This window comes from Grampus griseus (genome assembly GCF_964374135.1).
Source record: "Grampus griseus genome assembly, chromosome: 8".
Taxonomy (NCBI): domain Eukaryota; kingdom Metazoa; phylum Chordata; class Mammalia; order Artiodactyla; family Delphinidae; genus Grampus; species Grampus griseus.
In genome coordinates, this window is record NC_139002.1 from 65317328 (window position 1) to 65340211 (window position 22884).

The 22884-nt window shown below is 36.9% G+C and overlaps 1 protein-coding gene across 4 annotated transcripts in view; it reads right to left on the reverse strand.

Moving 5' to 3' along the window:
- The window catches only part of SBF2 (SET binding factor 2), a 458044-nt gene that overhangs the window by 245793 nt on the left and 189367 nt on the right, over nucleotides 1-22884 (reverse strand). For all 4 annotated transcript variants that reach the window (XM_082659346.1, XM_082659345.1, XM_082659347.1 and 1 more), the window contains exon 3: nucleotides 6657-6794. In XM_082659346.1, the coding sequence (XP_082515472.1) occupies nucleotides 6657-6794 (138 nt within the window). The remainder of the gene's footprint in view (nucleotides 1-6656; nucleotides 6795-22884) is intronic.

Here is a 22884-nt window from a genome sequence, read left to right on the forward strand (position 1 = left end):
TTCCTTTCTGATTTGAATGGCTTATATTTCTTTTTCTTGACAAATTCTTTTAGCCAGGACATCCAATACTATGTTGAATAACAGTAGCAAGAATGGGCATTCTTGACTAGTACTGGATCTTAGAGGAAAAACTTTCAGCTTTTCACCACTGAGTATGATGTTAGCTGTGGACTTGTCATAAAGGGCTTTTATGATGCTTAAGTATGTTCACTCTATACGCAGTTTGTTGAGAGTTTTATCATGAATGGATGTTGAATTCTGACAGATTTCTTTGCATCAATTAAGAAGATCATATGAATTTCATCCTTTTATTTTGTTAATGTGGTGGATCACATTCATTGATCTGCATATGTTGAACCCTGCATCCAGGAATAAATCCCACTTGATCATGGTGTATGATCCTCTTAATGTATTGCTGAATTTGGTTTGCCTTTATTTTGTTGAGAATTTTTGCATCTATGTTCATCAGGGCCTGTAGTTTCCTTTTCTTGTAGTGCCCATGTCTGTCTTTGGTATCAGTGTAATGCTGGCCTTGTAAAATGAGTTTGAAGGTGTTTCCTCCTCTTCTCTTTTTTTGGTGGGGGAAGAATTTGAGAAGGATTGTTATTAATTCTTCTTTAAATGTGTAGCAGAATTGACAAGTAAAGCCATCTGGTCCTCGATTTTTCCTTGGTAGGATGTTTTTGATTACCAATTTAATATCTTTACTACTATTGTTCTGTTCATATTTTATATTTCTTCATAATTCAGACTTGGTAGGTTGTATGTTAGTAGGAATTTATTCATTTCTTCTAGGTTGTCCAATTTGTTGGTGTGTGTTTTTTCATAGTAGTCTTATGAGTCTTTGTATTTTTGTGGTATCAAATCTAACATTTCCTCTTTCATTTCTAATTTTATTTGAGTCCTTTCCCTTTTTATCCTGCTGAGTATAGCTAAGGGTTTGTCGATTTACCTTTCCAAAAAAAAACACAACTCTTTGTTTCACTGGTTTTTTTCTATTGTCTTTTTACTCTGTTTCATTTATTTCCACTCTGATATTTGTTATTTCCTTCATTCTATTAATTTTGGGCTTAGTTTGTTCTTCTTCTAGCTCCTTCAGGTATAAACTTAAGTTGCTTATTTGAGATTTTACTCTTTTCTTAATGTAGGTGTTAACTGCTATAAATTTCCCCCTTATATCTGCTTTTGCTTTAGCCAATAAATTCTGGTATGCTGTATTTGCATTTTCATTTGTCTTAAGGTATTTTTTTTATTCCTTTAAGTTTATTCTTTGATCCATTCAATAGAATGTTGTTTAACCTCCACATATTTGTAAATTTTCCAGTTCTCTTCTTGTAATTGATTTCTAGTACTATACTTTTGTGGCTGGAAAAGAAGCTTGATATGATTTCAATCTTCTTAAATTTATTGACTTGTTTTGTGGCCTAACACATTACCTATCCTGAAGAATGTCCCACATGTGCTTGAGAAGTATGTTTATTCAGCTGCTGTTGCATAGAAGATTCTATATACGTCTGTTAGGTCCACCTGGTCTCACATACTGTTTAAATCCAGTTTTCTGTATTGATTTTCTGTCCGGATGATCTATCCATTGTTAAATGTGGGGTCCTTAAGTCTTCTACTATTATTGTATTGCTATCAATTTTTACCTTCAGATTTGCTTTATATGTTTAGGTGCTCTGATAATAGATGCATAAATATTTACAAGTGTTATACTCTCTTGATGAGTTGACTACTTTATCATTATACAATGACTATCCTTGTCTCTTATTACAGTTTTTAGTTTAAAGTCATTTTGTCTTATATTAAGTATAGCTACCCTAGCTTTCTTTTGATTTCCATTTGCGTGAAGTATCTTTTTCTACCCTTCATTTTCAGTCAATGTGTGTCCTTAAAGCTGAAGTGAGTTTTGTTCTAGGTCTTTTTGTTTTTTTTAATCTATTCAGACACTCTACATCTTTGGATTGGAAAATTTAGTCATTTTACATTTAAATTAATTATGTATTTACTACTGTCAATTTGTTGTTTCCTTGCTGTTTCAAATTCTTTATCTTTATTTTAGTATATATTTACCATTACAAGTGAGATTTATACTTTCATATGTTTTCCTGTTACTAATTAGCACCTTTTCATTTCAGCTTAAAGAAGTCCCTTTAACATTTCCTGTAAAGCCAGTCTAGTGGTGATTAGCTTCTTTAGCTTTTGCTTGTCTGCAAAACTCTTTCTTCTCTTCTTCGACTCTGAAGGACAACTTGCCAGGTGGAATATTCTTTTTTTTTATGGTACGCGGGCCTCTCACTGTTGTGGCCTCTCCCGTTGCGGAGCACAGGCTCCGGATGCACAGGCTCAGTGGCCATGGCTCACGGGCCCAGCTGCTCTGCACCATGTGGGATCTTCCCAGACCAGGGTACGAACCCGTGTCCCCTGCATCGGCAGGCGGACTCTCAACCACTGCGCCACCAGGGAAGCCCCAGGTGGAATATTCTTAATGGACACTTTTTTTTCTCTCAGCACTCTGAATAAATCTTGCTACTCTTCTCTGGCCTGCAAAGCTTCTGCTGAAAATTCTGATCATCGTCTTATCAGGGTTCCCTTTTAAGAACCAGTTATTTTTCTCTTGCTGTTTTAAGATTCTCTCTTTGTCTTTAACTTTTGACACTTTAATTATAATGTGTCTTGGTGTTGGTCTCTTTGGGATCATCTTATTTGGAACTCTCTGGGCTTCCTGGATCTGAATATCTGTTTCTTTCCCCAGGTTAGGAAAGTTTTCAGCCATTATTTCTTCTTGTAAGTTTTCTGCCCCTTTCTCTTTCTCTTCTCCTCCTGGGACCCCTACCATGCGAATGCTGGTTTGCTTGATGTTATCTCATAAGTCCCTTAAGCTATCTTTATTCTTTTCCATTTTTTTCATTTTTCTGTTTTAATTAGATGATTTCCACTGTCCTGTCCTCATGTAAACTGATCCTCTCTCCTGTGTCATGTAGCGTGCTATTGAACCCCTCTATTGTATTCTTCAGTTCACTTATTATACTCTTCAGCTCTGTGACTTCTATTTGGTACTTTCTTACACTTTCTATTTCTTTGTTGAAATTCTTACTTTGCTCATCCATTCTTCTCCTGAGCTTAGCATCTTTATGACCATTATTTTAAAATCTTTATCAGGTAAATCACTTATCTCCACTTCATTAAGGTCTTTCTCTGAGGTTTTACCTTGTTCTTTCATTTAGAACATATTCCTATTTCTTCATTTTCCTTGACTCTCTGTGTTGGTTTCTATGCATTATTTAAAACATCTACCTCTCCTAGTCCTGAAGGAGTGGCCTCTTGTAGGAGATGAACCTTATTATTCAAACCTGCCCTAGCTCTTGGTTGTCTCTCAAATCTTTATGATGGTCCAAGCAGCCTACTTTATTCTTAGTGCTCACCATAGTTGAGGGTATACCAATACCTGATAGTGTTCCAAAGGGAAGGATCATAGTCAGCACCTAGATTCAGGTGGATTGGAAGCCAGACCTTCAGGTAGCAGCTTTTAATGTATGCAAATATGTATCTTTCAGTGGAGACTGGGAGATGGGTGTTACTGTCTGCTCCCTCTGTGCTGAGCCTTGGGGGATAGCCAGTTAAGAACTTCGTTTGCTACAATCCTGTGGGACCTGGGAGCTCAAGTCCTGTTGGCCACAGAGTCAAAGGTTTAAAAGGGTGTGTCCCTTGGGAAGCAGCTGCAAAATCTGGGGCGCCAGACATGTGCACAAGCTCTTTCCAAGAAGAAACCAGTGAGCGGGAGCAGGCTAGAGAGGGAACAGAGATGGCACCTGCCAGATCCCTGGTCTCCAAAGAGAATCAAAATTAGCTCCTAGATGTGTGCTAAGTTAGAAACCTGACCCTCAGGCAGTAGCTTTTAAAGTATGCAAACACGTGGCTTCCCTGGTGGCGCAGTGGTTGAGAGTCTGCCTGCCGATGCAGGGGACACGGGTTCGTGCCCCGATCCGGGAAGATCCCACATGCCATGGAGCGGCTGGGCCCTGTGAGCCATGGCTGCTGAGCCTGCGCGTCCGGAGCCTGTGCTCCGCAACGGGAGAGGCCACAACAGTGAGAGGCCCGCGTACCGTAAAAAAAAAAAAAAAAAAAGTAGGCAAACAGGATTTTTTCAGGCAGACTGAGAGATGGGTGTTTCTCCCTGCTTCCTCCGTGCTGAGCCACAGCAAATCCTTGAAAACCCATTAAGAACTCTTTGCTTGTTATAGTCCGGTGGGTCTCATGAATAAAAGCCCCATTGTTTTTCAGAGCTAGGTGTTTTTGGGTCCTTACCTCAAGTGGAAGTCTAAAAAGATGGGGGCTAGATGCAGGGTCCAAACCCTTCGCACCTCAGGGGAGGAGCTGGAAGTTGTAAGTTGCTTCTCAATTGCACGTCTCTCTGCCAGGGGACATTTATGGTGAGACTGCATCTCAGCCTTTTCTACTCACTTCAGTGTGGGTATGTTCTCGTTTGCCTGCTATATAGGAATTGCTCAGCTAGTTTCTGGATTTCTTTCAGGAGAAATTTCTCCATGTGTAGCTGTGGATTCAGTGTGTCCATAGGAGTGAGTTCAGAAGCTTCCTATGTCACCATCTTGGACTGGAACCCCCTACATTGTCTTAATGTATTACTTTTCTGTGAGTTTATTTGGGGGGTAAGGGGTTGGTAATGATGGAGAGAAGAAAAAGAACCCAAATAATCACAGTTTCATTAGATAATTCTAGGGTGTTGTAAAGAGGTACCCTCAAGAATATGGAAATAAAAGAAAATACTGCCTTCTCAGCACTGACTTATGTTCAAAAGATCAACAGAGAAATGAAAGGTTACCTGAAAAAGACAGCAAGGCTCTCAACAAGAGAACATTCTTATTTAGACTGAATTGACCAAAATGGGAATTCGATTGGCTATTTGTTGGCAACATCCACCCGAACACTAATCAGGACAGAAATGACTAGAATCATAGACATCTAAGTTCTCTGTCTGAATTGACAACATAAGCCCTAATTTCAAAAACAGTTGGCCCCGAACAATGCAGGGTTTAGGGGCGCCGACCCCACTGTGCAGTCGAAAATCCACATATTAACTTTACGGTTGGCCCTCTGCATCCACGTATTCAACCAACTATGGATCATGCAGTACTGTAGTATATAGTTACTGAAAAAGATCTGTGTATAAGTGGACCCGTGCAGTTCAAGCCCATGTTGTTCAAGGGTCAACTGTATAAACAATGGGCTGTGTTAATCTGGCAGGTGTTAAATATTTGACATCAAATATTCCTTAGTTTGATTCCACAATCAAAATGCTTCTGATTTTGATACGGCTTCCCACAAAGATCTGACAACAAGGAGAAAATGTGCTGATAATATAGATAATGTATATTTTGTTCTATATAACCTTTTAACTTATCACTGTAAATTAAAAAGCTAGCATGCTGGTTTTAATACATCAGTCTAATGAACTTGGATAATGTGAGTCTGTACCATGAGAGGTGGTTTGTCTCCTCTTGTACTGAAAAATGAAATTTCTGCATCCAGAAAATTCAGATCTTGGCATTTAATTAAAATAACAAAAATAACAAATGCTCCTTTGTGAGGTCATTTCAGAAAGCAAGCCAATCCTTTTCCCTGGTGGTGATACTCATTCATCTGTATGTAGCAGAAAGCATAGCAGATGATAATGCAATTGGCTCACTCAACATCTTGCAAACTGTTTTATAGTTTCCTTCTCATACTATAGGGCCTTGAAAGCAAAACAAACAAACAAATAACAACAACAACAAAGTTTTTCTGATTCCTTTGGGGGGGATCTGCATGCAATCTGACACAAGGAAACAACCCATATGACACTTAAAGCAGAAGTCACCAATGTGTGACAGTGGCTACACATGGGAGAACGGATTTTTTTAGTGTGATTATTGTGAAGGCTGTATTGTCTGGTACCCAACATCATAGTAATAAAAGGTTGAAAAAGCATGAACAGCCCCAAGCTAGGCAGTTCCTAGTAAACAGAACTGGTTCCCTGCTCACCCCTTACCCATGAAATTACATAAACTACCCAATACTTTCTCATAAATCCTTTTCTGAATAAATTAGAGACAGTAGATCCAGTTGTTTGAAACTGAGAGAACCCCAGCTAATTCTCTGAAAGACCCAGTATTTTTAATTTCTATAGTTCTAGCCTATTAATGTCAGTCCCATCATTTTGATACTACCACCACTAATAATAATGAGTTAACAGTTACTTCAGCACTTAAAAAATAATATCAAGCATTGTGATAAGTGATTTATAAACATTCTGATTAAATGCTCTATATTCTGTGAAAGAAACCTCAGAAGAAAGACTGAAAGGGAAAAACCACAGGTTCATCATGAGAGGACACAAATCTTCCTAATAAACCAATTTGCAGAGATGCGATTCTTAGAAGTATGCAGATTATGAACAATATTTTAAAGAAGAACAATTAAACCTGGACAATAACTTTACCTTCTTGCTCTCTTCTTCAACAATATAGTACCTCAGTCATTTTAAAGTAGCTCATAGAACTCAAACTTGCTATTCTAACAAAAACAAATATGGCATAATAAAAAGATTCCTAAATGGTGTCTCTTTGGCTATAATTTGGCTAGAAAAGTTGCTGTACCTGAAGATTGATCTCTGCCTCATAAAAGGTTAGGCACGAGCAGTAATGTCGATCTGAGTCAATATCTGTCAGGACCACCACAAAAAACGTTGGCTGCTTCCTCTCTCTGGACAGCTGCCACCCTCCAGGCTGACAAAACTAAAGGAGATAGAAAAAAAAAAATTGTCACATCTTAAAAGTATAAGGTAAATTTATTAGTTATAAATCCCTGAGAAATGTCTCCCCATTTAAAAAAATTCCAGATGTGATATGTTACTTCAGCCAATATTTTTCAAAAATCACTTGCAGATTCATGATGTAGAATACTTTCACTAATATGCATATGCATTTTATGAAGACAGCCTAGATTTTCCACAGACGCCACTCATTCTGAGACCAGGGTTGGCACATGTAGGAACAGAGCACTAAGATGAAAACTTTTCACCATTAGAACAAATCATGAAATAAGTTGAAGATAAAGTGCTCAGTACCTACCATGGACAGAAAACAGAATTATTTTAAAATATCGTCATTAATCTAAGACTCTTCAATTCAGTACAATGAAAAAGACATCTTGTTCATCAAGACAGACCACATTCTGGGCTATAAAATACACTTTAATGTATTTAGAAGAACAGAAATCATATAATGCATGTCCCAGACCACAATAAAATTAAACTAAAAATCAATTACAGAAAGATAGCTGGAAAATCCCCAAATACTCAGAGATTAAACAACACACTTCTAAGTAATACATGGATCAAAGACAAAAATCTCAAAAGAAATTTTCAAATATTTTTAATTAAATGAAAATGAAAATACAGCTTAACATTTGTAGGATTCAGCAAAAGCAGTGCTTAGAGGGAATTTTATAGCGCTGAATTCATAGAGAAGAAGAAAAATCTAAAATCAGTCATCTAAGTTCTATCTTAGGAAACTAGAAACAAGAAGAGCAAATTAAATCCAAAGTAAACAGAAGGAAAGAAATAATAAAGTTAGAGCAGAAATCAGTGAAATCTATTACAGGAAATCAATAGAGAAAAGCAACAAAACCTAAAGCTAGTTCTGAAAAAAACATTAAAATCAACAAGTCTCTAGCCAGACAAAATAAAAATAAAAAAGAAGATACAAATTACTAATATCAGAAATGAAAGACAGGACATCACTATAGATCCTGTGGACATTAAAAAGATAATAAAGGAATACTATGCATAACTCTGTGCCCACAAATTTGATAATCTAGATGAAATGAACCAATTTCTTGAAAGATATAATCTGATAAGACACACAAGAAGTAGACAATCTGAATAGGCCTATATCTATTAAAGAAAATGAATCAATAATTAATAATCTTCCAAAATAGAAAGTATCATGCCACAATGGGTGCATGGTGAATTCTACCAAACACTGAAGGATGAAACTAAAACATTCTCTACAATCTCTTCCAGAAGACTGAAGCCAAAGAAATACTTCCTGACTTATTCCATAAAGCCAGCATTACCCCAATGCCAAAACCAGAAAAAGAAATTACAGTAAAACTATACATCAATATCTCTCATGAATGCAGATGCAAAAATCCTCAACAAAATATCTGCAAATTGAATGTAGCAATGTATGAAAAGAATTACAAACCATGACCAAATAAGATTCATTTTGGGTATGCAGGGCTGGTTCAACATTGAAAGTCAATTAATCACATCAAGAAGCTAAACAAGAAAAAGTACATGATCATATCAATAGATACAGAAAAGGCATTTGAGAAAATCTAACACCCATTCATGATAAAAACTCTCAGCAAACTAAGCATAGAGGGGAATTTCCTTGACATGACAGAGAACATTCACCAAAAACCTACAGATAACATCATACTTAATCATAAGAAACTAGAAGCTTTCTAGCTACGATTAGGAACAAGGCAAGGATGTCACCTATTACCACACCTTTTCTAAATTGCACTGAAAGTCCTAGTTAATTCAATTAGCCAAAACAAGGAAATAAAAGGTTTACAGATTAGGAAGGAAGATGTGTAACTGTCTTTGTTCCCAAATGACATGACTGTCTATGTAGAAAACCTGAAAGTAATAAACAATTCCAGCAAGTTTCCAGGATACAAAGTTAATATACAAAAGCCAACTGCTTTCCTATATACACCAACAATCAACTGTTACTTGAAATTAAAAACACAATACCATCTTCATACATTAGCACCCCCAAAAATGAAATACTTAGGTATAAATCTAATAAATTATGTACAAGATCTATATAAGAAAAATCACAAAACTCTGATGAGAAATCAAAGAACTAAGTAGAGAGAAAGAGAGAGCAATTCCAATGTTCATCAATAGGAAGACTCAATATTGTCAAGTTTCAATTCTTCCCAGTGTGATCTACAGATTCAATGCAATCCCAAACAAAATTCCAGCAAGTTATTTTATGGATGTTGATAAACTAATGTTAAAGTTTATATGGAGAGGTAAAAGACCCCGAACAGCCAACTCAATATTGAAGGAAAACAGAGTTGTAAGAATGACACTATCTGACTTCAAGACTTATTATAAAGCTACAGTAATCAAGACAGTGTGGTACCGGTCAACGAAAAGACAAATAGATCAATTAAGCAGAATGGTAAGCCCAGAAACAGACCACACAAGTATAATCAACTGAACTTTGACAACAGAGCAAAAGCAATACAATGGAGAAAAAATAGTCTTTTCAACAAATGGTACTAGACCAACTAGATATTCATATACAAGAAAATGAATCTAGACACAGACCTTACACTCTTCACAAACATTAACTCAAAGTGGACCATACACCTGAATGTAAAACACAAAACTATAAAACTTCTAGAAGATGACAAAGGAGAAAACCTAGGTGATCTTTGTTTTGGCAATGACTTTTTCGATACAACACCAAAATCATGAACCAGGAAAGGAATAATTGATAAGCTAGACTTCATTAAAATTTAAAACTTCTGCTCTGTGAAAGACACTGTCAAGAAAATGAGAAGACAAGCTAAGGACTGGGAGAAAATATTTGCAAAACACATATCTGATAATGTACTGTCATCTAAAACATACAAAGAGTTTTTAAAACTCAACAATAAGAAAGTGAACAACCCAATTAAAAAGGGGGCAAAAGATCTGAATAGATACCTCTCCAAAAAAGATATAAAGGTGGCAAATAAGCAAATGAAAAGATGTTCAATATCATATTTCATAAAGGAAGCAAATTAAAACAACAAGATACCATTACATATCTATTAGAATGGCCAAAATACAAAACAATGACAATGCCAAATGCTGGCAAGAATGTAGAGCAACAGGAATTCTTATTTATCACTGGTAGGAATGCAAAATGGTACAGCCACTTTGGAACACAGTGCACCAGTTTCTTACAAAAGTAAACATACTCTTACCATACAATTCAGCTATTTACCCGAAGGAGTTGAAAACATATGTTCACACAAAAACCTGCACAAGGATGTTTATAGCAGCTTTATTCATAATTGCCAAAACTTGGAAGTAACCAAGATGTCCTTCAGTAGGTGAAGGCACATCCAGGTGACAGAATACTTTATTGTGCTAAAAAGAAATGAGCTATCAAGCCATGAAAAAACATGGAGGAAATGTAAATGCACATTACTAAGTGAAACACACCAGTCTGAAATGGCTACATGTGGTATAATTCCAACTACTTAACATTCTGGAAAATGCACAGCTATGGAGAGCAAAAAGATTAGTAGTTGCCTGGGGCTGGGGAGACATAAATAGGCAGAACTTAGAGGCTTTTTAGAGCAGTGAAACTATTCTGTATAATACCGTAACTGTGGATACATTTTATTATGCATTTTTCAAAACCTTTAGAATGTACACTAAGAGTGAAACCTAAGGTGAATTACAGACTTTGGTTGATAATGATGTGACCAATGTAAGTTCATTCATTGACTGTAACAAATGTACCACTGTGGTGGGGCATACTGATATTGTGGAAAGTTGTGCGTTTGGGGAACAGAGAATATATGTGAATTCTTCGTACTTCCTGCTCAATTTTGCTGTGAATCTAAAAGTATTCTAAAAAGTAAAGTCTATCTCTAAAAACATGAAGAAAAAATATCTGGATAACAATATTGTTGAAGAGATGGAATAGAAATAGAAAGGAGCTCACCAATACAGCAGCTCTCTGTGCCAGATTGCCTTCTGTTACCCTGCTTAATAACTGTGTAATTTGGAGCACTTTATTTAACCTCTCAGTGCCTTAGTTTCCTCATCTGTAAAAGGCAGAATATTAGAACCTATCTACTAGTACTCTTGGGACGATCATACAAGGTAACACATGAAAAGTACTCAGAATAGCCTTTGCCATATAATTCCGTGGTAAGTGTTAGTTATTATGATTATTACCCCCTTTGACCTAACCTTAGTTTCTATCATCACAGCTATAACACTTTCTTTCCCCTTCTTTACTAGTTTTTTCCTGCCTCTCCTTTCATTGCCTCATTGACTCCTTGACTCAGTCTAAAGAGACATCAAAAAAGTAATATTTGGATGACTTCCTACATTTAGAGAGACACATTAATCAAGTTCATAGCTTCTCTACCAAATGAAAAATTCTACCAGACTCATTTCCTTGAGCAGACATCATAAGGAATACATAAAGAAATAGCATGAAAACCTTAAGAACACATTAATTAGTTAAATGAAACTATTTTTCTCTACTACATTTGTGTTTTGAAATAGTAATTCATTGAACAAATATTTATTGAGCACTTCAGTTTCACGTATTCTGTGACGTCTTCTCTGAAGCGCCCCAGTTTCTCTAGCCCCCTCCAAACCAAAGAATCAAGCAGTTCCACTCATGTGTTCCAAATGATTTTATACATTCTTATTATAATAAATAATTATAATAACCTTTTCTTCCTATATATAGCACTAAACTTATATATTTTACTAACATGGTACAGAAAAGTTGACTTGTCAATTTGTTTACATGTATATTTCACCCTCAACAATTCATTTATCCATGACTTTACATCTTTGGCTTTCCTGTGGCCACCATAAGCCTTTTTCATTCTAGAAAAGTAGCCCTCAAAGTGTGGTACACAGAATCACAGGAGTCCCGGTGGTCAAAACTATTATCATATTAGTACTAAGAACTGGTTGTTTCTTTCACTTTGTCGACATTTACATTAATGGTGGAAAAGTAATGGTGGGTAAAGTTGCTGGTAACTTAACAGTAATCAATGCAGCAGCACCAAACTATACTTGTAGTCACTGTATTTACACGCACGTTTGCAGTTTAAAAAAAAAAAGTTTCTGTTAATAATTTCCTTGATGAAGCAATAAACATTTTAATTTCATTGTAACTTGACCCTTGAGTATACAGTATTCTGTTTCAAAGAGTAAATATACATAAAGCACTTTTGCTGCATACAGAAGTATTATAGTTGTTTAGCAAAAAACTACTTGTGTAGATGTTTAAGTTGTGAGCTGAACTGTTCTCTTTTTTCCCCCAAGAACACCATTTTTTACTTGAAAGAATAACTGACAAACATGTTTATATAGTCTTATGTATTTGGTAGACATTGTCTCAAATGAATGAAATGGGCCTGTCACTTCAAGATACAGATCTGAGGCTGTTTGTTACCAATGATAAAATGAACTTTCAAGCACCATCATGAGCCTGACAGCTTTGCATTCCTGATTAATATGACAGTATTATTAACTAATGTAATATTTTAAATACTGTATGTGTCAACATTTGGAATATCTGCATAACTCATTGATCCCTATTTGCCAAGTGACTAATGCATGATGTTATAAAATCATGCATGGATAAAAGATCTTTCAAAGTGCAAAGCCAACCAATATATTTTATCGTAGCAGAGTAAAAAAAAGTTCATTGATGCATTTATATATCTCACATTGCAACTAGCCTTTAAGATATTATTATTTGTTGAGTGTTGGTGTAGTATTCAAACAAGAGTTTCCATAAGTATCTGAAAAGGCTATAAAAATACTCCTCTTTCCAACTACATATTCGTGAGACCTGATTTTCTTCATATACTTCAACCAAAACAATGTACTGTAAAAGCATGAATGTAGAAGCAGGTATGAGAATCCAGCTGTCTTTTATTAAGCCAATATCAATGATATTTACAAAAATATAAAACAATACCATTCTTTTCCCTATCTTTTTTGTTATGGAAAGTACAGTTATTTTTTCAAAAAATATGCTATTTAATATGCAATAGTTTCCTGTCCTTTTTAAAATAAATAAATAGCTTAAATTTTTCTAGTTGTCAGTTCTAACACTAAAATTGATAAAACTACATAAACAAAACTCTTTGCAGATTCTCAGTCATCTGTGAGAGTATAAAGTGTGAGACTCCCAAAGTATGAGACTTGCTATTCTAGTAAGAATGAGTGTTAATGTGTAACTAGCCTTGGCTTAAGCTACTTAGGTAGCAGAAAGGTATAATCTTTGGCAGAACCAGGGAGTTTTAACAGGTTAAACTTCTGGGTTTAACAAAACCCAGAAGTGTCTTTCAAAATACTCGTGTCTGAGCTTGGGTATGAAATAATATAATGATACAGAGCCTGTGTCATCAGGTCTACTCATTCGACAAACAAGTCTTCTGATATAAAGTGAATCAGTTCTGTGAATTAATAGCAAATAATCGCATTCTCTTAGAGGTCTGTCATTCATTATCACAGCTGCTCATCAGGCTTGGCAAACGGTACTAAAAGCTATACACCATAGAATAACAACTATACATTTTCACATAATTTAAATGAAACTATAGGTTTTCAGTAAGGATTAAACTAAATCTCTTTATGTTAGTTCCAACTCAACCAACTTTACTGATTTCTCAAATCAAAGGTACCCATCACAGAGAAGTGTTCACAAATAACAAATTAACTTTTGTAAACGAATAGATATATTACTTAAATAAGCAATCAGATATTTTGCTGCTAAAACTAGAAAAATCAACTCATGCTTACTTTTCTCAAATGCTTTACACATACAGTGAATATAATAAAAATATTACAGAATAATAAAAGATGTCCATAGCATTACTGTGACTAATTTTAATGATCTCTCAAAGGTGAAATGTTGTAGAAGGTTCTTGGGATAACAGTCACTCAATATTTTCCAAGACCTTCATATACACATCTATAAATTTACAGCTCACTAAACTACATTTTACTGTTCAACCTCTAATTAAAAAAATTAAAGGTGTCCCTTTAAAAAAAAAGAAGTCTGTAAGAAAATTCCTTCTCATAGAAAAAAATAAACACATAACATCCAGAAGGAGAATATGAGAGTTTAGGTAGGAAGACCTCCTTAGTTATTTAAATGGCCTCACTTCCCCAAGTTAACATTATAACAGGAATTCTGATTTTAAAAGTATTAACAGTAAAACTTCTGGGAAATTCCAAGGATCCTCTTTTTGGATTCAATAAGTACTTCTTCAAAACTAAGCTTAATGTGACCACAACTAAGATAGTAATGGTAATTCATGCTAGGCCTGGTCAGATATTTTTTACTTAAATTTTTCACAAAGAAGCTGCCAAGATAGCTGGTTACACTGGTTACACATAAGACCCTTTATTTCATACATAAGAATACAGCTATGTAATTATTTTATACTATGCAGTAATATTATTAGAATCATACTTCATAAGAAATTTTGATGTTGCATTCTTAAATGAAATATATTAATACACAATAAATAAACAATAGGTCACATAACTGAGTTTACAGAAATGTTTTTTCAATGGATGAAAAGAAAGGCCTTAACCTCCAGTTAAATGTCTACTTTTCAAATTCATTGTATCATAAGATTAAGTAATAATCGAATTTGGTGTATCAGGAGATGATCCCACTATTAATGAGAAGTACTCCTCATAGGATTTGGATTTGAAATATAATAATGCTAACTGGTTTAATCCTTTCAAACCTTAACTAAAAGCGTGCTGAGAAAGTAATAAACAATGAGAGGGGAATTCCATGGCGGTCCAGTGGTTAGGACTCCGTGCTCTCACTGCTGAGGGCCTGGGTTAGATCCCTGGTCAGGGAACTAAGATTCCCCTCACAGTGTGGCCAAAAAAAAAAAAAAAAAAAAAAAAAACCCAAAAAACAATGAGGGAGTGGACACTGCACTTCTTGAACCTGAGCTCGAGTCACATTTCTGACAGGAATGTGAGAGAATGTTTAGACAGCTGGAAACAGAGTAGTCACTAAAAGATAGTAAGCAGAATGATAAGCATTAAACAAACAGGATAAAAATCAGGATTTTGCTCTCCCCAGTGCCTTTACTGGCAAACAGGGGAAAAAAATGCTATCACAGGTGCAAAACCTAAACTGTTTAGAATTGACTATCATAACTGACTGGCCTACATTTTGCCCTCCTTTTCCAAGTCACTGAGGAAACACATCTACTTGGAGTGATACTATCAATGGACATACCATATATATGTCTGTTTCATAAATATGCAACAATGTATGTTTTTGACTATTCCCTTCCACTTGACTCTCATCATTTCCCACAGATCATGCTCATAAAAATTTTACAACATATCTGGGAACAGCCAATATGGGGATTCCTTTTCAGGATGTTATCTGTCTTTAGTCAGTTCCAGTTTTCTTCAAGACCTTGGCATAACCTGGAAACAAATGATACCTCAAGGGTGCAAGGTTAGAACTGACAGACATTTTTAGGCTCCACATTTAATGCATTACAAATACCAACTTTGTTTACTTGTTTCTTTAATTGCCCAAATGTATGAAGTAGATCATGTGCAAACAGGCCACCCATCTGCAAATAAAAGATAAGTGCCAATAATCCCTCATATTTGTGAAACACTTTATATATAATTGTATCCCACAAGGTTTATTTTACAAACGATGCAACCAAGGCTATGAGACGTTAAGGTGATACAGCTAGTGTGTGATAAAAGCAGGACTAGAATTCAAGCCTCTGTATCTCTACAAACTGCGTCTTCTCACTGCTGAATTATCTTTGTATATCACCTTGTGGATATTATTTTATATTAATATGAATTTACTGTAGAAAAATCAGAAAAGAGAAAATGAAAATGAACTAAGTTCTTTAACACACAACCTTCCCTTGCAACCATTTATCTCTGGATGTACTTTTTATATAAAATGGGATATATTATACATACAGTTATAAGTCCTGCTTTTCTCCACCTTCTGTAACATGTGCGTTTTCCCATGTACCTACATATTTTTAAGAAAATTATTTTTAATGACTGAATATTACACCAGCATATAGGTAAGCACCACAACATAACTAATTCCCTATTGTGGGTTGTTTATGTTGTTCACAGTTTTTTTTCTTAATAATTCTGGGACAAGCATGGTATTATATAAATCTTCCCAGGCATGTCTCATTATGTTTTGTGGGAAGAACTGGTTTTGTAGAGCACAACCAAAATGAGCACAAAAAATGTTTAATTGCCCTTGAATTCCTTTTTAAAGGTTAGGCAACCCCAAAATTATTTTGTTTTGCTGATAGAATTCTAAAAAGGACAAAAAAGAAGTGATAACAAAGAACTGTTATTATGAACTATATTCTGACCAAAGAACTGATTTGTGAAATAACGTAAGAGAAGCCTGAAGAAACTGAACTCCATTGTCAAGCCAGGCCATGGCAATGTCAGGTGTGTGCTCTTTACTTTAGACAGATATTTTTCAAAAGTTCAGAGAAAACACAGTGGTTGTAAGACTTTGGAAGAGAAGCCAATCTAAGAGTTGGGAAACTTTCAAATATTTTGTTATCCACAGAATAATGGGTATCACACACATGTGCCTAATTTTAGTGGACAGCTTTTGATGAAGTATAATTTTAAAAGACTATCCAAAACAATCTGCTTTAAATGAAACAATTTAAATGGGTCACCTATAATGCTTTTAGTAGATATTTTATTCAGATATTTTATTACTACTACACAACATTACACTGTCCTCATCAGTATAATAAAACTTTATGTATAAGATAATATGATTTGTCTGCCTAGAGAATCCAAGCAAACTGACTAAATATTGTTTGAGTAAATAGGAGTTTAGTCATGTAGCCAGATATAAGAACATATAAAAATCAACAGCTCTCCTTGAGATCAGCAACAAGTAATTTCTAAAAAGATCTTATTCATAACTTTAATATGTTCTCAAAGCTACAGGATGAGCTAACCTAATCTCTCAAGTTTTGAACATTTTGGCATATCAGTCTCATGAAGAGCCCTACACATAAGCCTCTAAATATAAAAATTTCAAGAAGCAAACTCCAAAGAGAAAAACGAACGTTTAGAATAGCTTCTAACATCCAAGTTTTGAAAAAATACAACTGTACATGATTTACAAATTTAAAACAATTCCAAGAGCAAAAGAAAAGTTATTAATGACTTCTAGTTAAGCATGGCAGATGAAACAATGAGTTTACCTCCGAGAGCTCCTGAAATCCCTCTAAAATTGCAATTAAAAAGAATACAAACAGCAAAGTAAAATGAAAGAAGATAACAGGTTTAAAATGACAATAAGAGGGACTTCCCTGGTGGTGAAGTGGTTAAGAATCCGCCTGCTGGGGGTGGGGTGGGGGGGAGTCAAGATGGTGTACTACCAGGACATGTGGAATTCAAGTCTTCTCACAACTAGGGCACCTACCAAGCACCGGTGGGGGACCACAGACATCTAAGGGGATGGGAGGAACCCCCAGAAACTGGGTAGGATGTGGGGCATGGGGGGTGTGAAGTGGGGGGAGAAGTGGAGGCAGGAAGGGACTGGCGCCCCTGAGGGGCGGCTGGGGGAGGGGAAGGGCTCCCACACCCGAACGGGTAAATTGGGGAACCACTGGGACAGCAGAGGATCAAAAGGGAGTGTGGCCAGCCTTCCCCTGCCCACTTGGACCCCCAGGAACCTGCTGAGATCCCAGGCCAGATCCTCTGCCCACCTAGGCCATCTCCAGCCACTCAGGTCCTGAGGGAGTGGGAGGGAGGGATGAGGGGGGCAAAAGTAAACGCCGGACCTTGGGATCCACACCCCTGAGGGGTGGCTGGGAGAGGGGAGGAGTTCCTACACCCCGCAGGACCCACCCATGGTTAGGGGTCCAGCGGTGACGGGGTAGACCCTGGGGGAGACAAAGGGGGAGGGGGGCAGAGGAATGGAAGGGAACGGGGCCAATGCTTTCCCTGTCCACTTAGGCACCAGGGAGCCGGTTGAGCTCCAGGTCTAATCCTCTGCCCTCGGAGCCTCCCTCCTGCCACGCAGAGCCAAAGCCCTGCCCCTACACCCCGATCCAGGGCCCTACCTCTACATTTGGAGACGCCTTCCAATGCACTGGGCCTAAATCCCACCCACACACCCTCACTCAGGGCCCCACCTTCAAACTCTGGAACTCCACACACCAGAGGCCCTCCTTTCCACATGCTGCCTCTCCCCTTCTGCACAGGTATTAAGCGGAGACCCCGCCCCATACGTGAAAGTCACCTCGCCTAAGCCCCGCCCCATGCTCAAACACCACCCCACCCCCACACGCCCCCTGCCTAGGTCCCGCCCCACCCTAAACCCCACCCCTGCCTAAGTTCCACCCCTGCCTAAAGTACACCCCCACAGCCAAGGCTTTTTTTTTTTTCCTTTTCCTTTTTCCGCTTTTAGATGGGGGTTCTGTTTTACCTTGTTGATTCATTGCTATTGATGCTTTTATATTTCCTAATAAATCTTTTATTTTTCTAATTTTATTTTATTCTTTACAATTTGTTAGTGATCTCTCCTTTTGGCTTGTTGCTCCACCTGCCTTTTTTATTCTTTTTTCTGATGTGGTTTAATTTTACCTTGCTGTAGTTGTTTCAATTATAGTTTTATTTTTCCTAATATATTTTTTATCTTTCTAATTTTATTTTGTTTTTATTCTTTGATATTGTACTGTTCCTTTCTTCTTTCTTTCTTCCTTTTTTTTCTCTTACAGCGCCACAAGCTTGCGGGATCTTGGTTCCCAGGTCAGAGGTCGGGCACGAGCTCCTATGGTGGGAGCTACAAGTCCAAACTGCTGGACTAACAGAGAACCTCAGACCCCAGGGAATTATCAACTGGACTGAGACCTCCCGGAGGTCCTCATCTCAGCACCAAGACCCAGCTCTATCTAACTGCTTGCAAACTTCAGTGCTGGATGTCTCAGGCCAAACAACCACTAAGACAAGATTACAGCACCACCCATCCAATTAAAAAAAAAAAAGAAAAGACAAAAAAATGTTACAGATGAAGGAGCAAGGTAAAAACCTACAAAACCAAATAAATGAAGACGAAATAGGCAACCTACCTGAAAAAGAATTCAGAGTAATGATAGCAAAGATGATCCAAAATCTTGGAAACAGAATGGAGAAAATACAAGAAACATTTAACAAGGATCTAGAAGAACTAAAGAGCAAACAAACAGTGATGAACAACACAATTACTGAAATTAAAAAATACTCTAGGAGGAATCAATAAAAGAATAACTGAGGCAGAAGAATGGATAAGTGAACTGGAATATAAAATGGTGCAAATAACTGCCAAGGAGCAGAATAAAGAAAAAAGACTGAAAAGAATTGAGGACAGTCTCAGAGACCTGTGGACAACATTAAACACACCAACATTCAAATTATAGGGGTCCCAAAAGAAGAAAAAAAGAAAGGGTCTCAGAAAATATTTGAAGAGATTATAGTCAAAAACTTCCCTAACATGGGAAAGGAAATAGTAAATCAAGTCCAGGAAGCACAGAGAGTACCGTAGAGGATAAATCCAGAGAAACACAATGAAGCACATATTAATCAAACTACCAAAAATTAAATACAAAGAAAAAATTATTAGAAGCAACAAATAACACACAAGGGAATCCCCATAAGGTTAACAACTGATTTTTCAGCAGAAACTTAGCAAGCCAGAAGGGAGTGGCAGGACATATTAAAAGTGATGAAAGGGAAAAACCTACAACAAGGATTATTCTACCCAGCAAGGATCACATTCAGATTCGATGGAGAAATTAAAACCACAGAGGGACTTCCCTGGTGGCACAGTGGTTAAGAATCCACCTGCCAATGCAGGGGACAAGGGTTCGAGCCCTGGTCCAGGAAGATCCCACATGCCACGGGGCAACTAAGCCCATGTGCCACAACTACTGAGCCTGCGTGCCACAAGTACCGAAGCCCACACACCTAGAGCCCATGCTCCGCAGCAAGAGAAGCCACCGCAATGAGAAGCCCTCGCACCGCAATGAAGAGTAGCCCCTGTTCACCCCAACTTCAGAAAGCCCACGTGCAGCAATGAAGACCCAATGCAGCCAAAAATAAATAAATAAATAAATAAATACATATATTAAAAAAAAAAAAACCTTCACAGACAAGCAAAAGCTAAGAGAATTCAGCACCACCAAACCTGCTATACAACAAATGCTAAAGGAACTCTCTAGGCAGGAAACAAAACAGAAGGAAAAGACCTACAAAAATAAACCCAAAACAATTAAGAAAATAGTAGTAGGAACATACATATCAATAATTACCTTAAATGTAAATGGATTAAACGCTACAACCAAAAGACACAGACTGGCTGAATGGATACAAAAACAAGACCTGTACATATGCTGTCTACAAGAGACACACTTCAGACCTAGGGACACATACAGACTGAAAGTGAGAGGATGGAAAAAGATATTACATGCAAATGGAAATCAAAAGAAAGCTGGAATGGCAATTCTCATATCAGACAAAGTAGAATTTTAAATAAAGACTATTACAAGAGACAAGGACGGACACTACATAATGATCAAGGGATCAATCCAAGAAGAAGATGTAACAATTGTAAATATTTATGCACCCAAAATAGGAGCACTTCAATACATAAGACAAATGCTAACAGCCATAAAATGGGAAATCGACAGTAACACGATCATAGTAGGGGACTTTAACATCCCACTTTCACCAAAGGACAGATCATCCAAAATGAAAATAAATAAGGAAACACAAGCTTTAAATCACACATTAAACAAAATGGACTTAAATGATATTTATAGGACATTCCATCCAAAAACAACAGAATACACTTTCTTCTCACGTGCTCACGGAACATTCTGCAGGATAGATCATATCTTGGGTCACAAATCAAGCCTTGGTAAATTTAAGAAAATTGAAATCGTATCAAGTATCTTTTCCGACCACAACGCTATGAGAGTAGATATCAATTAGAGGAAAAAAACTCTAAAGAATACAAACACATGGAGGCTACACAATATGCTATTAAATAACCAAGTGATCACTGAAGAAATCAAAGAGGAAATCAAAAAATACCTAGAAACAAATGACAATGAAAACATGATGATTCAAAACCTATGGGACGCAGCAAAAGAAGTTCTACGAGGGAAGTTTATAGCAATACAATCGTACCTCATGAAACAAAAATCTCAAATAAACAACCTAACCTTACAACTAAAGCAATTAGAGAAAGAACCACCAAAAACCCCCAAGGTTAGCAGAAGGGAAAAAAAATCATAAAGATCAGACCAGAAATAAATGAAAAACAAATAAAGTAAACAATAGCAAAGACCAATAAAACTAAAAGCTGGTTCTTTGAGAAGATAAACAAAATTGATGAACCATTAGCCAGACTCACCAAGAAAAAAAGGCAGAAGACTCAAATCAACAGAATTAGAAATGAAAAAGGAAATGTCACAACTGACACTGCAGAAATACAAAGGATCATGAGAGATTACTACAAGCAACTATATGCCATAAAATGGACAATCTGGAAGAAATGGACAAATTCTTAGAAAAGCACAATCTTCTGAGACTGAACCAGGAAGAAACAGAAAATATAAACAGACCAATCACAAGCACTGAAATTGCAACTGTGATTAAAAATCTTCCATCGGGGTTTCCCTGGTGGCGCAGTGGTTGGGAGTCCGCCTGCCGATGCAGGGGACGTGGCTTCATGCCCCGGTCCACGAGGGTCCCACATGCCGCAGAGCGGCTAGGCCCGTGAGCCATGGCCGCTGGGCTTGCGTGTCCGGAGCCTGTGCTCTGCAGCGGGAGGGGCCGCAGTGGTGAGAGGCCAGTGTACCGCAAAAACAAACAAACAAACAAAAAATCTTCCACCAAACAAAAGCCCAGGACCAGATGGCTTCACAGGTGAATTCTATCAAACATTTAGAGAAAAGCTAACACCTATCCTTCTCAAACCCTTCCAAAATATAGCAGAGGGAGGAACACTCCCAAACTAATTCTACAAGGCCACCATCACCCTGATACGAAAACCACACAAAGATGTCACAAAAAAAGAAAACTACAGCCAGTACCCGTGATGAACACAGATGCAAAACTCCTCAACAAAATACTAGCAAACAGAATCCAACAGTACACTAAAAGGATCACACAACATGATCAAGTGCGGTTTATCCCAGGAATGCAAGGATTCTTCAGTATACACAAATCAATCAATATCATACACCATATTAACAAACTGAAGGATAAAAACCGTATGATCATCTCAGTAGATGTTGAAAAAGCTTTTAACAAAACTCAACACCCATTTATAATAAAAACCCTCCAGAAAGTAGGCATAGAGGGAACCTACCTCAACATAATAAAGGCCATATATGACAAACCCACACCCAACATCGGTCTCAATGGTGAAAAACTGAAACCATTTCCTCTAAGATCAGGAACAAGACAAGGTTGCCCACTCTCACCACTATTAGTCAACATAGTTTTGGAAGTTTTAGCCACAGCAATCAGAGAAGAAAAAGAAATAAAAGAAATCCAAATCAGAAAAGAAGAAGTAAAACTGTCACTGTTTGCAGATGACATGATACTATACATAGAGAATCCCAAAGATGCTACCAGAAAACTACTAGAGCTAATCATTGAATCTGGTAGAGTAGCAGGATACAAAATTAATGTACAGAAATCTCTTGCATTCCTATACACTAATGATGAAAAATCTGAAAGAGAAATTAAGGAAACACTCCCATTTACCACTGCAACAAAAAGAATAAAATACCTAGGAATAACCTACCTAGGGAGACAAAAGACCTGTATGCAGAAAACTATAAGACACTGATGAAAGAAATTAAAGATGATAGAAACAGATGGAGAGATATACCATGTTCTTGGATTGGAAGAATCGACATTGTGAAAATGACTATACTAACCAAAGCAATCTATAGATTCAGTGCAATCCCTATCAAACTACCAATGGC